General features: G+C 46.1%; 1 protein-coding gene across 1 annotated transcript in view; it reads right to left on the reverse strand.

The window, feature by feature from the left end:
* Window positions 1-14,100, reverse strand: part of LOC148476986 (ATP-dependent translocase ABCB1-like) — a 248,609-nt gene that overhangs the window by 50,902 nt on the left and 183,607 nt on the right. Inside the window, exons 18-19 of the mRNA XM_088457386.1 lie at window positions 13,794-13,877; window positions 7,867-8,070 (exon numbers count right to left, since the gene is read on the reverse strand). Coding sequence (XP_088313512.1) covers window positions 7,867-8,070; window positions 13,794-13,877 — 288 coding nt within the window. The remainder of the gene's footprint in view (window positions 1-7,866; window positions 8,071-13,793; window positions 13,878-14,100) is intronic.

Below are 14,100 nucleotides of genomic sequence, written 5' to 3' on the forward strand. Positions count from 1 at the left end.
TCCATCATTCTTTGGAAGGTAGCAGGTGCCCCATGTAGCCCGAAGGGCAACATCTTGTACTGAAACAAGCCCTCTGGCGCTGAAAAAGCTGTCTTTTGTTTGGCGCTCTCGGTTAACGGTACTTGCCAATACCCTTTGGTTAGGTCAAGAGTGGTTAAATACCTTGCCGTCCCTAGTCTCTCAATCAGTTCATCCACTCTTGGCATCGGGTAGGCATCGAATTTTGAAACTCTGTTCAACTTTCGGAAGTCATTGCAGAAACGCACACTCCCGTCGGCTTTGGAATCAACACAATGGGACTTGACCATTCACTATGTGATTCTTCAATAACCCCTAACTCTAGCATATTTTTAATTTCTTTCGACACCGACTCTCTTTGTGCTTCTGGTAACCTATAGGGCTTTAGATTAACTTTAACCCCTGGGTCAGTGATTATGTCGTGTTTAATGACCGAGTTTTTCCCAGGTACGTCAGAGAACAGCACCCTATTTCTAACCAGAAACTCCTTGACCTCTTGTTGTTGAATTGCTGACAGAGTTTTTGCCACTGTCACTTTGGGAATTAAGGGCCCTGGATTTACTGGAGGGGCTCGGACGGCCGACAGTACCGTTCTATCTTTCCAGGGTTTTAACAGATTTATATGGTATATCTGTTCCGGCTTTCTTTTTCCCGGCTGGTAAACTTTGTAATTGACCTGTCCCACTCTTTCTAAGATTTCAAAGGGCCCTTGCCATTTAGCCAAAAGTTTATTTTCCACAGTGGGAACCAACACTAACACTCTGTCCCCAGGAGCAAAGCTGCGTAACCGAGCATTGCGGTTGTATACCCTCTGCTGTGCCTGTTGAGCCTGTTCCAGGTGCTCTCTCACTATCGGCACTACCGCAGCAATTCTCTCCTGCATTTGAGAAACATACTCAATCACCGTTTTGTAAGGACTAGACTGCCCCTCCCAGGTCTCTTTGGCAATGTCTAGTAACCCCCTTGGGTGTCTCCCATACAACAAGTCGAAGGGTGAAATCCTGGTGGAGGACTGGGGAACCTCTCTTATGGCCAACAATAAATACGGAAATAAGTAATCCCAATCCCTACCATCCTTGTCGACCACTTTCCTAAGCATGTGTTTTAACGTCTTGTTAAACCTCTCGACCAGCCCATCAGTTTGGGGGTGATAAACCGAAGTTCTTAACTGTTCAATTTTGAACAGGCGGCATAACTCTTTCATGACTTTTGACATAAACGGTGTACCCTGGTCAGTTAGTATCTCCTTAGGTATACCCAGCCTGCTAAAGACATGAACTAGCTCTCTGGCAATGGTCTTGGTTGACGTATTGCGCAACGGGATCGCTTCCGGGTACCTGGTAGCGTAATCCATTATGACCAGAATATACTGGTGTCCCCTGGCAGACTTCATTAAGGGTCCAACCAAATCCATCTCTATTCTTTCTAATGGCACCTCTATAATAGGCAATGGAACTAGTGGATCCTTAAAATGTGGCCTGGGAGCATGATACTGACACTCAGGGCAGATTGCGCAAAAGTCAGATACCTCTTTATGAAGCCCGGGCCAGAAAAACCTCTGCATTATTCGCTCAGTGGTTTTCTCTACCCCTAGATGGCCTGCCGTTATATGACCATGGGCCAGATCCAACACTGTTCTTCTGTAGGCTTTGGGAACTATTAGTTGTTCCACAACATCTTCCCCCTTCTTAGTCACCTGATATAACAAATCCTGACACATTGCAATGTGGGGATAGGACAAAGGACTATCGGGGTCTATGGGTTTACCATCAACTACTTTTACATTCTCCCTGGCTTTTACCAAAGTAGGGTCATTCAACTGCTCCACGGCAAAGACCTCTCTTCTGACCTCTAAATCAGGCAGACGATCAACTGGCCCAACAACACTTCCCACCTCAATGGGAGGCACATCAGTTGGCGGGCCACCGTCATGCTCCGCATTCTCTAGTTCGCCAATCATAGTAGAAAAAGGGAATAACTCTGCCTCAGAAGAAACTCCCTCCTCCACTACATCGACAACCTTCTCAAATGGATCGGGGTTGTTCACTTCTGGAACAAAACGGCTTTCCCACAACTTCCAGAAGTGAGCAAAGTCTCTCCTCAATATTGCATCGTACATCAGACCATGCACCAAACCCACAGAAACTATAGCAGAGCCACATGGTGTCTCGATGTTCACCTCGGCAGTAACATAATATCGAGTATCCCCATGTATGCAGGTCACACCAACAGTTTTCCCCTTACGCCTCAAGGGGTTCACCAGCTCAGCTTTTATAAGTGTCACCAAGCTACCAGAGTCTAACAGTGCCTCTACTCGATTGCCATCTACAGTGAGTACACACATGTGCTTATCAGTCTCAGCCTGCCGGTCAGCCGTACAGGCTGTCTGTGCAAAGAAAGACCCCCTGCGGTAGACATGAGCAGTATCACATTGCATAGGTTCAGTTGTAAGTGAACAATTAGCGGCAATATGGCCGAAGCCACCACATCGGAAACACTGAGTCATATTAATGTCTAGTCGTTTACGGGGCAAGAACCTTCCTGGCCTGGCAGGCCTGTCTCCAGGTTCTACACCCTCAGTCTTTGGTACATTCCACCGCCCACCACTCTTCTCCCCTGGAACAGTCTTACCAGTGTCTGTGGGAGTTCGCCGGTGCGCCAGGGGCATACTCCTCAGCTGCCACGTACCTCTCCACCAGCTCGACCAACTGGTCCGCGGTCTTAGGGTCTGTATGGCTCACCCACTTGCGCAGAGTCGCAGGTAACGATCGCAGGTACCGGTCCATCACGACCCTTTCCACGATCTGTGGTCCCGTCAGCGTCTCGGGCTGTAGCCATTTTGAGGACAGATGGACGAGGTCATGCATCTGCGAACGTGGAGGCTTGTCCATATGGAACTCCCAGCGGTGGACCCGTTGGGCACGAACAAAGGTGGAGACTCCCAAGCGAGTTAGGATCTCCTGTTTTAGTTTTTTATAGTCCTTGGCATCAGCCAGGCATAAGTCGAAATAGGCCTTTTGTGGCTCCCCAGACAAAAAAGGTGCCACCAGACTTGCCCACTGCTCCTTGGGCCAACTCTCCCTTTCGGCCGTTATTTCAAATGCGGTGAGATAGGCCTCCACATCATCGCCCGAAGTCATCTTTTGGAGGAAGTGACTGGCTCGTACGGAGTGAGTGGTGGTGGGAGGACCCGTATTAACATCTCTGGGCCGGGCGACCAGGTGCTGTACCACCTCTTTTATGGCCTGGCTGTTTTCCGCTAAGGCCTGGCGGGTTTCCTCGATGGCAACCTGTTGTTGCCTCTGGGCTGTCTCCAAGGCCAACAGTTGCACCCTGGTGGATTCCTGCAGAGCCCTGGTAGATTCCTGCTGAGCTGCTGTAGCTTGGAGCAAGGCCTTAATAATGTCCTCCATTTTGTCCTGGGGTGTAGGTTGGAAGCTGAACCTTGCCTCTCTGAGCATTGGCTGACGCCTCCTCTATGGGACTCCAAGGACACAGCGTTATTTCCACACTCACAAATTGGGTGTCTGTCCCTTTAATTTTTAAACGGAAAGTTTTCCTCTTGCTGCAACTTCAGTGTGTGTGGGTGCCCGCATTCTCCACCATATTGTGCCACAGTCAGATTAGGGGTTCCCTCTCCTGGGTAGAAGGACTCCTTTCTTACACACACCCACAGCAGCAGGGAAGCAGCACACCAGTCTGGATGCGAGTACAAGCTGGTCGGCGCCAGTCTTTATTGTACAATGTCAGAAATAACATAAAGAAAACATAAACATAAACCCTAGCCCTGTCGGGGCACTAACTTCACAGGTGGTTCTCTCACTACCAGAACCTGGCAGGGCCTAATGCCCTCACCAGCAACAAAGGCACAGCACAACACTCACAGTTTAGGTTTTCAAGTGTCTCTGAGCAAACTCCCTGCCTGCTCTCCCAGGTGAGACACTCAGCCCTAAACACACTAGGCTTATATTGGCCACTCTCAGGTGGAAACCCTAACAAGCCTGTTACCAGGCTGCGAGAACCAAAACCTGGAGTGGCCGTGGGTGGAGCCCTCCCTCTCCTCTCACCCACAACCCCCAGGTCCCAAACCGGCTTTTCAAAAAGCCGAGACTCAAGCCTGCTACACTGCAGACTTTCTCCTGGGGGTTTTAAAACACATAAGACAGGAATCTGGGACAAATGTACCTGCCACAGACCACTTTACCAGTGATCCTATCACAATATATATATATATATATATATATATATATATATATATAAAATCTCCCTGGTGTACATCCATTCATGTGGTAGGGCTAAAACTATTGATCACACCATCGACATTTGCACCAGCCCCATGATAGGTGCAGATTCTCCGTCTGAGTATGGCATTAAATATGAGCAATTAAGCACCTGAGTTTGCAACCAGTTCAGTGACACTCTCATAACATGCCTATAAGATGGACCATCATTGGCAGAAACCAGTGGGACCCAGGTGCACCCATATACTGTTTGGAGAAATCTGTCCAGAAGTGGTCTTCATGGAATAATTGTAGCCAAAAGCCAGACCTTCCATGTGGAAACAAGGCCAAGCTACTCAATTATGCACGAAAACATAGGAACTGAGGTGCAGAAAAATGGCAGCAGGTGCTCTGGACTTATGAGTCAAATGTGAAATATTTGGCTGTAACAGAAGGCAGTTTGTTCGCTGAAGGGCTGGAGAGCGGTACAATAATGAGTGTCTGCAGGCAACAGTGAAGCATGGTGGAGGTTCCTTGCATGTTTGGGGTTGCATTTTAGCAAATGGAGTTGGGGATTTAGTCAGGATTAATGGTGTCCTCAATGCAGAAAAATACAGGCATGTACTTATCCATCATACAATACCATCAGAGAGGCATCTGATTGGTTCCAAATGTATTCTGCAGCAGGACAACGACCCCAAACATACAGCCAATGTCATTGAGAACTATCTTCAGCGTAAAGTAAAACAAGGAGTCCTGGAAGTAATGATATGGCCCCCACAGAGCCCTGATTTCAACATCATCAAGTCTGACTGGGATTACATGAAGAGACAGAAGGATTTGAGCAAGTCTACATCCACAGAAGATCTGTGGTTAGTTCTCAAAGATGTTTGGAACAACCTCCTTGCCGAGTTCCTTTAAAACTGTGTGCAAGTGTACCTAGAAGACTTGAAGAATTGATGCTGTTTTGAAGGGTGGTCGCATCAAATATTGATTTGATTTAGACTCCTGTTCTGATCCCTTGAAGATGGATGTTCGCCATTACTGACATGACATTCGTGAAAACACGTGGAGCTGTCGATAGACCAAACAGTAAGGGTTGAAATGATAAGAGAAAATGTCAAAACTGTGTATGGTCCTCATGAATGGGAATATGTAAATAGATATCCTTAATATTCAGGGATGCCATGAAATCCCTCTGCCCAAAAGCATGTATTATAGACTGGAAGGACTACATTGTGATCTTGGGAACTCTGAGAAAGATGCTGAGTCAATGCTTCTGCCAGGAAATTCGCAGTGGTGGAAGGTAAGGAAATAGACTCCTTCTGATTTGTGCTTGAAAAAGGACGAATCTTGACGAGGGGTACAATCTGAATCTTTAATAAGTAAAATGGATTTAACTAAAGCGAGCAATGCTCCACATTTACTGGGGTAGGCTGTTCATCACCCTAATTGGGAGATGACTCTAGATCTGAGTTCTGTGGAAAAAAAAATTCTGAGAAGGATGAAATCTCTGAGTCTGATTCATTTATACCCTGACTGTAGAAGAGTAGAGCTCAGATGCTTGGAAGATGTCTGAGTGGCCAAATGTTTAAGCATCTGCTGAAGATGTAGAAACTTGTACCAGGCCCTGTACAGACTGGGACAAACCCTGTACCCATGGAGATTAAACCAGTGTTAGATGGACTGCTATCAACATGTTGTAGGGTCAGCAGAAGGTTCATACCCAGGGGAAGACCTGGAACAGGCTAAACCTTTTGCAACCTACAACATGGTCTGGGACAGGTTGAATACTCACGATGGTTCCTGCAGGGGTCCGCCACCAGGGAAACCAGTTGTTGTTCTGTGAAAGCACTGCCCACAATGCCCCATGTGATCCTGTGCTGAACTAGACAATCTTTCATGACAGTTTCTGCAAGAATTTACCCTCAGCACAGAAGCACCCCTCACCACCTGTGAGAGGCTGATAAAAGGTGTGTCAGTTTCTCTGGGCAGTCTCTCAATACCTGGGGAGCAGGCTGACAGCCCTGTTAAGATACAAGTGCTGTATTTAAATGATGTTTTGTGCGAGTTGGACATTAGGTCCTCTCACCCTTAGAGGGAGACTTGTACAGAATATAGGTAGTTCTGGATAGGCCAGGTTCTATATTTATGTTTTGTTTATTTTGTGCTGTGAAATAAAACTGGCTGCGGATACTTGTACAATAACACTGGACTGGTGTGCTATTAATCGGCTGCTGTGCTACTGTTTTCTTCAGGAGATGACACCTTTTGATGTGATCTTGTGAAAATGGGCCTGATTCAGAGACGGACGCTAATACGATCGCAGCTGCGATTTCATACACGTTGCAGCTGTGAATAAAGCTCACCGCTCACTGCTGCCTTCTCATATGCATGCAACATCACTTACATGAGTAAATATCGGTAACATTGACACACATCAAGCAGCCATCTCGCTTTTGCGGTAGCCTTGGGAGCTCTCCTGATATGCAGAGCTGCGTAGGAGATTGCATGGGCTAATTTATGCATGCCACCCCCCCAAACGCTGATAGCCTGTCACTCACTTTGCAATGGATTCCTTTGTGCATCCTTAGTTGCAATGCGATCGCTGCTCACGCGTAGTGCGATTTATACACATGCGCAATGGCAAACAATCGCTCATTCTGATATATATACTGAAGAAAACAAAACTATGACAGCCTAAAACCTGACACTCTGACATGCATGCAACAACGAGCACACAAGAAAAAGTTCAAGTGCTTAATATAATATTATTGTTAATATTAACAGAAACTTACAACTACACTATCACTAAAGGTGAGGTAGGGAAGGTAAATTATAACCTGACACCCGGCTGTGAGGTATAGGGGAGGCAGGAGTAAAGTCCTATTAGGTAGGCTGTGCAGCAGAGAGTTGTAGAATGGCTGCCTGGCGTCCGTGAGGAGAGATGTAGAATTTGCTGGGCAGTCTAAGAAGGGGTGCATCATATGTTAGGGAGTACTAGTCAAAGGATTCCCCCATGACTGACCCGACATTGTAAATTATGTTTCTGGTAGTCCACTGGCAGTGGGGGAGCAGAGAACCAGGCCGCTACAGAGTCATCTTCCAGCAGCCTCCCCTGCCAGGAGTGATATCACTGCTGTGTCTTGGCTGCCCCAATACTCCAGGGGGAACCGCCGCTTACCTGCTGTCCCAATGTACCAGCTGTGTCCCCACTTTGAGCTACGTGGAACAGCTGATGTCACTGACCCAGTCGCCAGTGCTCCTGTCACTGGAGCAGGGTCCTGGTGAAGCAACCAGTGAGAGCCTGGCAACTGCAGCTGCACCGACGGCCGCTCAAGAGAAAGTACAATTTTTAAAAATTAAAAATACAGCTGCATAATTGCAGCTAAGAATAATGTACCCAGCTCCTTGGGCACCAAAGAAAAACTGGCTGTGCAGGCAGGGGTGTGGTATAGGGGAGGAGGAGCCTGCGCTGTTTCAGATGTCAACACTTTGGTGCCCTGACTCCTCTAGCTCCAGCTATAACTCACGGTTCTAGTGTCCCCATGAATGAAAGAGAAATATTATGAAGTTTTGTATTTTACCAGAAACTGTTATTTCCAATGTGAGATTGCAATAAACATACTCTTCCAGCTTCTTCCAAGGCCTTCTGATCTTTGGATGCATGACCAGCAACAGCCTTGATTTTAATGAAGTTGGCTCCAGCCAGTAATGGAATACACGCCAAGATAACCAACGTCAGCTGCCAGCCATATATAAAAGCAATGATGACCGCGGAAAGCAGAGTGCACACTGTCATTGCGAGTAATCCCAGTTGACTTCCAGTAGCCTAGAAGGGGGAAGGGGAAACGATTTTAATGCAAAGTCTATAAATCTCCAAAGAGTACGTTACTTCTTATATCAACTGCCAAAGACACATCAGAACTCTAATATCCCAATATTTTTTTCAGTAGCTGTATCACTGTCATAACAAACAGAAAACTTGATTTGATCAACATGTGTTAAAGGCATAGGTGGCACTATACATATGTCATATGTATAAGATTAAAAACAAAAATCTTCAGTTGAATATGAAATCCATAAATAATGACTTTAAATAAACCAGAGGATATGTAATGCAGGTAATATAAAAGAAGCCTACTGTGTCACACATATCCCTCATCACTAGACCATGAGCCTAAACAATTGTATTTTAAGAAGATTTTCATACTTCAATAAAATTGGACAGGAGAGCTATGGCAGGAGATAATGTGAATATAAAAAGAGAAAACCACCAGTGGCACCTGCCAGGAATGGTTGGCTCTGCTAGCAGAGTTACTATAACACAAGCTAGGTAAAGTTCTTGACCTTAGTATATTTGGTACTCAGGGTCCCGCGGAGAGTGATTAGAGATCGGGTACTAATTACCCTAGCTTAGTAGAGGAGCCCGGCGGGGGCCTGGGTCAGCCGCCCACCCCCCCCCTTACCTGTCAGCGGCATGATGCTATGTGCTGGGCTGGGGTGGAACAGGGAGGCTGCCTATCATAAACATGTTTCAGCAACATTCTTTATAAACATGATGCTTGCGGCAGCCACGGATCTTAGTAGCCGCAGCCGCTACTATGAGCACGGTAGTGGATAGATCCCCTTCAGTATTTTTACCCTGATGTCATCAGTTTCTATCCAACATCATTCCTTACTATCCATGTGAACATGGTGGGGGAATATAAACTGTGGCGAGCAAAGCAAGCCACCATTCTTTATGGGCATGGAAACGCACTTCTGCCCTCACTCCACATCACTTCCAGGTACAAATACTGAAGGGGATCTATACACAACCCTACTAGCACACATTACCTCTGCTTCCGGGGCCACCACAGCACTGACAGTCACATGACTGACATGGCATGTGCTGTGATGCAGCCATAAATGGACTCTGCTAGCTCCTTCCCTTCCTTGCCCAAGTTGCATAGTCTTATTGGCTGCTGCTTCAGCTCCCCACATTGAACATCTTCATGATGGCTGGTCTATCCCCTGGGATCAGTTATATAATCAAATGTGCTGACACATCCATCCCCTAAATCTCCTCACCTCCCTCCATAATCTCTCTTCTCAGTCCCCGTTCCCTACACACACATCCATCTGTTTGGACATCCACCAGCCCCTATGACCATGAGAAGAGACAAAAGAATGGGATGGCAAAGGGATCTCCCATATATTCAAGAGGGGTATTTCCGGTGGTCTTTCTTCCTCACAAGCCTGGAAGGGCTTGTTTTATGTTGCTGCTGAACTGGCAAATGCACAGGGTAATAGTGGTGACACTACAGAGAAGATCAACAACAGGTAAGGAACTGGGAGGGCAGGGGTGGTCGTAGTTCAGGAATATAATATAAGTATAACATGTAAGCTAAATGTACTTACTGTAATTATGAGAATGAAAGGGGTTTATGATGTAGTATAGAGAAGATGAATAATGGGTTAAGAAGTGGTTGAAAGGCTTAACAAATATATATGTAATTAGACAAAGATGTGGAGGTTAATGAATATAAAGGGGCTAATAATGTTGAATGTACTTATTACAATGATGCGGAAAGAGAAGTGGTGTACTAGGGGGGTGCGGACCACCGTGGGGCGGGACACCAAAATTCCAGTTCCTCTGTGACGGGAGCCGATTGATGCACACTAATATCACAGTGAAGAGAGAATCTCTGTGGGCAGCCTAGCATCTCCAGGAGTGCTGGGCACCCCCCCAGAGTGATGAAATGATGGGGGGTATTGCGTGGCACACCTTCATTTTGGGCTCACTCGGGGGGATTTCTGGCTGCCCTGGGTGTCAACAACCCCAATGCCACCACTGTGAAAGAGTTAATGATTTTTGTGGAGGGTTATTTAATGATGACATGATATTGTATGGCGGTCACAAAAATGCACTCTGTATTGTAAGGCGTTCACAGAAATGTTCTTGGTATTTAATGGTGATCACAAAAGTTTTCTCTGTATTATACTGTGAAAAAACAAATTGTCTTTGCATTGTATGGAGGTCATTAGTATGTTCTCGGTGTATAGCAGGCTCAAAATGCTGTTTGTACTGTGTGTCGGTCACAAAATGTCCTTTGTATAGTGTGGCCAAAACAATATTATATCTTGGTCAAATCAACTAAAATATGTCCTGATGGACTGTACATTTGCTTTAATGTTAGCAGACTAATAGGATTATGTCACATTGCAGACTATGAAGAGGAGCCAAAAGGAGACAGAGAAACGCAGATGAAGACAAAGAAACAAAGAAGTCAAGATGTAGAGCCTCAGGGAAAGTCAGTAAGTACAGTACTGCTGAAAAGTTATCAAAGAGAATGAGAGAAGAGGGATGGGGATGGTCCCAGGGGGTGGGAGGTATTTTGTGAGAGCGCATTGTGCTGGTGCCCCCATCATATTTTTTTCTGGATCTGCTAGAAAAAAATGTCAGTGTATGCGTACAGTGAGAAAAGTTAAAATTTAGCAGACTGAGGGGTAAATTTACTAAGAATCGAGTCTGATCGAGATGACAATCTCTGGTGAGTTTAGGCATGTTTTTCATCTCGCAAATTTACTAAAGGCAAACTGGTGAGTTTGGGAGAGAGCTCTCTTTTCTCACTTGTAAAACTCAGGTGAGATCGCAAACTCGAATCTTATCACCATCGGGCAAACTCGGAAGTACTTTTCACCTAACATATACATCTCGCAAAATTACCAAGAATCAAGATGACAATCTCGGGTGAGATGACAGCAAACTCTCTGCCAAATTGAAGTTTTAAACACTCACCTCCGGAGCTGCGAGTTTTGCCAGAAACATACACAGACCAGTGTGATTTGTGTATGTTTCTGCCTGTAAATATAAAAAATATGGTTCATTTTTTTTTCTAAATGATGTAGGGTTTCCCCCAAAAGCATAACCAGCCTCAGACTGGTCAGACAGTCCTGGTTCCAAAAATTACGGGGAACAAAATGAGTAGGGTTCCTCCGTAATTTAGGAACTAGCACCAGGCTGCAGGGCCAGTCCTGGTTTTAAATATAGGGGAAACAAATTGCGTAGGGGACCCCCTATATTTAAAACCAGCACCGTACCCAAACCAACTGGGGTGTAATGCCACAGCCAGGAGACCCTATCACTGGGGCTCCATGGCTAAAGCATTAACACCCCAAGCCGGTCAGGCCAACCCGGGGATCTCAGGGGAGGTGGGGACCAACTGTAAAATAGTTAAATAAAGACACAACACACACACCATATACAGCAAAATTTTATTACATACCTACCTATCCCATTCACACATACTTACCTGCTGCCAGATGTTCACGTCCACTTGTCCCATGTAGAAATCCATTTGGATGTACCTGCAAAAAAGATCCTATACTCACCTCCATCCTTGCACTGGTCTCCGTAGCATCCAGGGGGGTCTTTGCAAAAAAACAAACCTGCACCCGATCCATATACTTACCATTAGCGGTGTACTGTATGTGTGTGACCACATACACCACTAACCGGCTCCCGATTGATCAGTGAGTCAATGAGAAAACACTGCAATCTCGGGTGAGTAAGCTCCTCTAAACTTGCTACTCAGGGGAGATATCTCGATCTGCTTCACCATCGGGAAACTTACTTTTACCTAAACTCACTTATTAGTAAATTTGAGAGATGAAAAACGGGGAAAATCGCCTGTTTTTTTTAATCTTAAATCGAAATTGAAAAAAACAAAACTCGACCAAACTCGATTCTTAGTAAATTTACCTCCGACAGTGACACATACTGATCATTCTGAGCTAGGCAACCTATGTCTGGTTCTCTTATTCAAGCACTCATGCTTGAATAAGAGAAGCACAGAAATAAAAATTTAATTTCTTGTGTGCAATTCTTCAAGAATGTCCAATACAAAGTGTAAATGTTGCTACTTTGTTTTAGTGTTGTTGATAATTGTAAAAATAAATCTAATGATATTTTAAGCAGTCACGTTTGTATGTGAGGGACTGGGTGGAGGGTAAGGGCCAGGAGCGTATCTATAATGGGTGCAGGGTGTGCGGGGAACACGGGCCCCTGGGTCCAGGGAGCCCCCGCACCGCACACCCTGCACCCAAAATATTACTTACCTCTCCGGAGTCCCACATCGGCGTGGGCATCCAGCGCTGTAAAATGACTGGAAAATGGCTGCGGCGGCCATTTTCCCGTCGTTTGCGCATGCGTAGTACAGGGAAGATGGCCGCCGCGGCCGTTTTCCCGGTGACCTGTGCATATACTATAGACTCTGGGCACACTGTAGTGCCCAGACTCTGGGCACACTCTAGTGGCCAGAGTCTATAACTCCGGAGCTGGCTGCGCACAGCTCAGTGCTCTGCCGGCCGCCGGGCGGAGAGGAGGGGGCTCGTGTTGGAGACTGCACACGGGCCCCCTCCTCTCTAGAAACGCCCCTGGTATGGGCGGTATTATGTAGCTTTGCCTAGGGTGCTTAGAAACCTTGCAACCCTGCCCACTGTGCACACACACACACACAGAAAACCAGAATCTATGCTAAATATATAGGGAAAGCAATGTTGATACTACATAAATATAAACTGGAACCACATAAAATACATTGAAAAAACGGATCCTCATAAAATACATTGAAAAAGCAGGATCCTCTTTAAATACAATGAAATAGCCAGATCCATGTAAAATACACTGAAATAGCCAGATACACCTAAAATACATGGAGAAAAGCCAGAACCACATAAAATACAGTGAAAAAGCCAGATCCACCTTAAATACATTGAAAAAGCCAGACCCACATAATATACAGTGAAAAAGTCAGACACACAATAAATACACTGGAAAAGGAAGGGGAAGTGCTGGACAGGGAGGGTTAGATCTTTTGGGGGCACAGGGATGGCTAGACATAGTGAGGGGACAGAACAGGGCAGGACAGGCTGGAACTTATTGGGGGGCAAAGGATAAGGAGGCTGGCTGGATATGAGGGGCACAGGACTGGGAAGGGCACAGGGCAGGGAAGGTTGGCTGAACTAAGGGGTGGGCACAGGGCAGGGAAAGCTGGCTGAACTAGGGGGGCACAGGGCAGTGGAGACTGGCTGTACTAGGTGGCACAGGGCAGGGAAGGCTGGGGGGCACAGGGCAGGGCTGGCTGGACTAGGGGGTTGGAACAGGGCAGGGAAGGTTGACTGAACTAGGAGGAGCACAGGGCAGGGCCAGGAACTATTTACCTGGTTTCGGCGGCTGGCTCAGCCAGCCAGGCAAGGAGAAACATATTACAAATATGGCACAAACTAATTACAGCTCGCGCACCGACAGCCAATCAAAAGTGACTACTGCAGCCGCTCCCGATTTGCTGCCGCTCCGTGAACTTTGATTGGCTCGCAGCCGGCACCATATTTGAAATGCCACTGGCGCGGCTTCTCCCTGGCTGCTGGTGCAATTCGCACTGCTGTAATCCGTGCCCTCCTCTCTCTCCGGGCCCAGAACTCCAATATTGGCAGCCCCCCCTGATGGTGTCCCTGTTGAGAATAATAATGAGCTTGTCTAGATTAACCAGATAAATGACTACTACGTACCCCTTTAACCTGAGAAGCATCTGACGCAAGTCTTGTCAGCAGGACGCCAACTGCATTTTCATTAGCATCAAAATAGCCAATATCCTGTAAGAATTTTATTACACAAATGTTAAACTGAATTTTGTTTTATAAGTTGATGGTCTGTGAATGACAGCCTGGTGTATATACGGTATAGAGAAAATGATTTAAGGATCATGATTATTTCTCTTTTGTGATCACTTTATTTAATGCTGTCTTTATTTTTGCTGTTTGCATTTCACCACAGAGATAACCATAATCAAAAAAAAGAGGGTCAATATTAGTATTT

Source organism: Taudactylus pleione, unplaced genomic scaffold, assembly GCF_031769625.1.
Source record: "Taudactylus pleione unplaced genomic scaffold, aTauple2 ptg000758l, whole genome shotgun sequence".
Classification (NCBI taxonomy): Eukaryota; Metazoa; Chordata; class Amphibia; order Anura; family Myobatrachidae; genus Taudactylus; species Taudactylus pleione.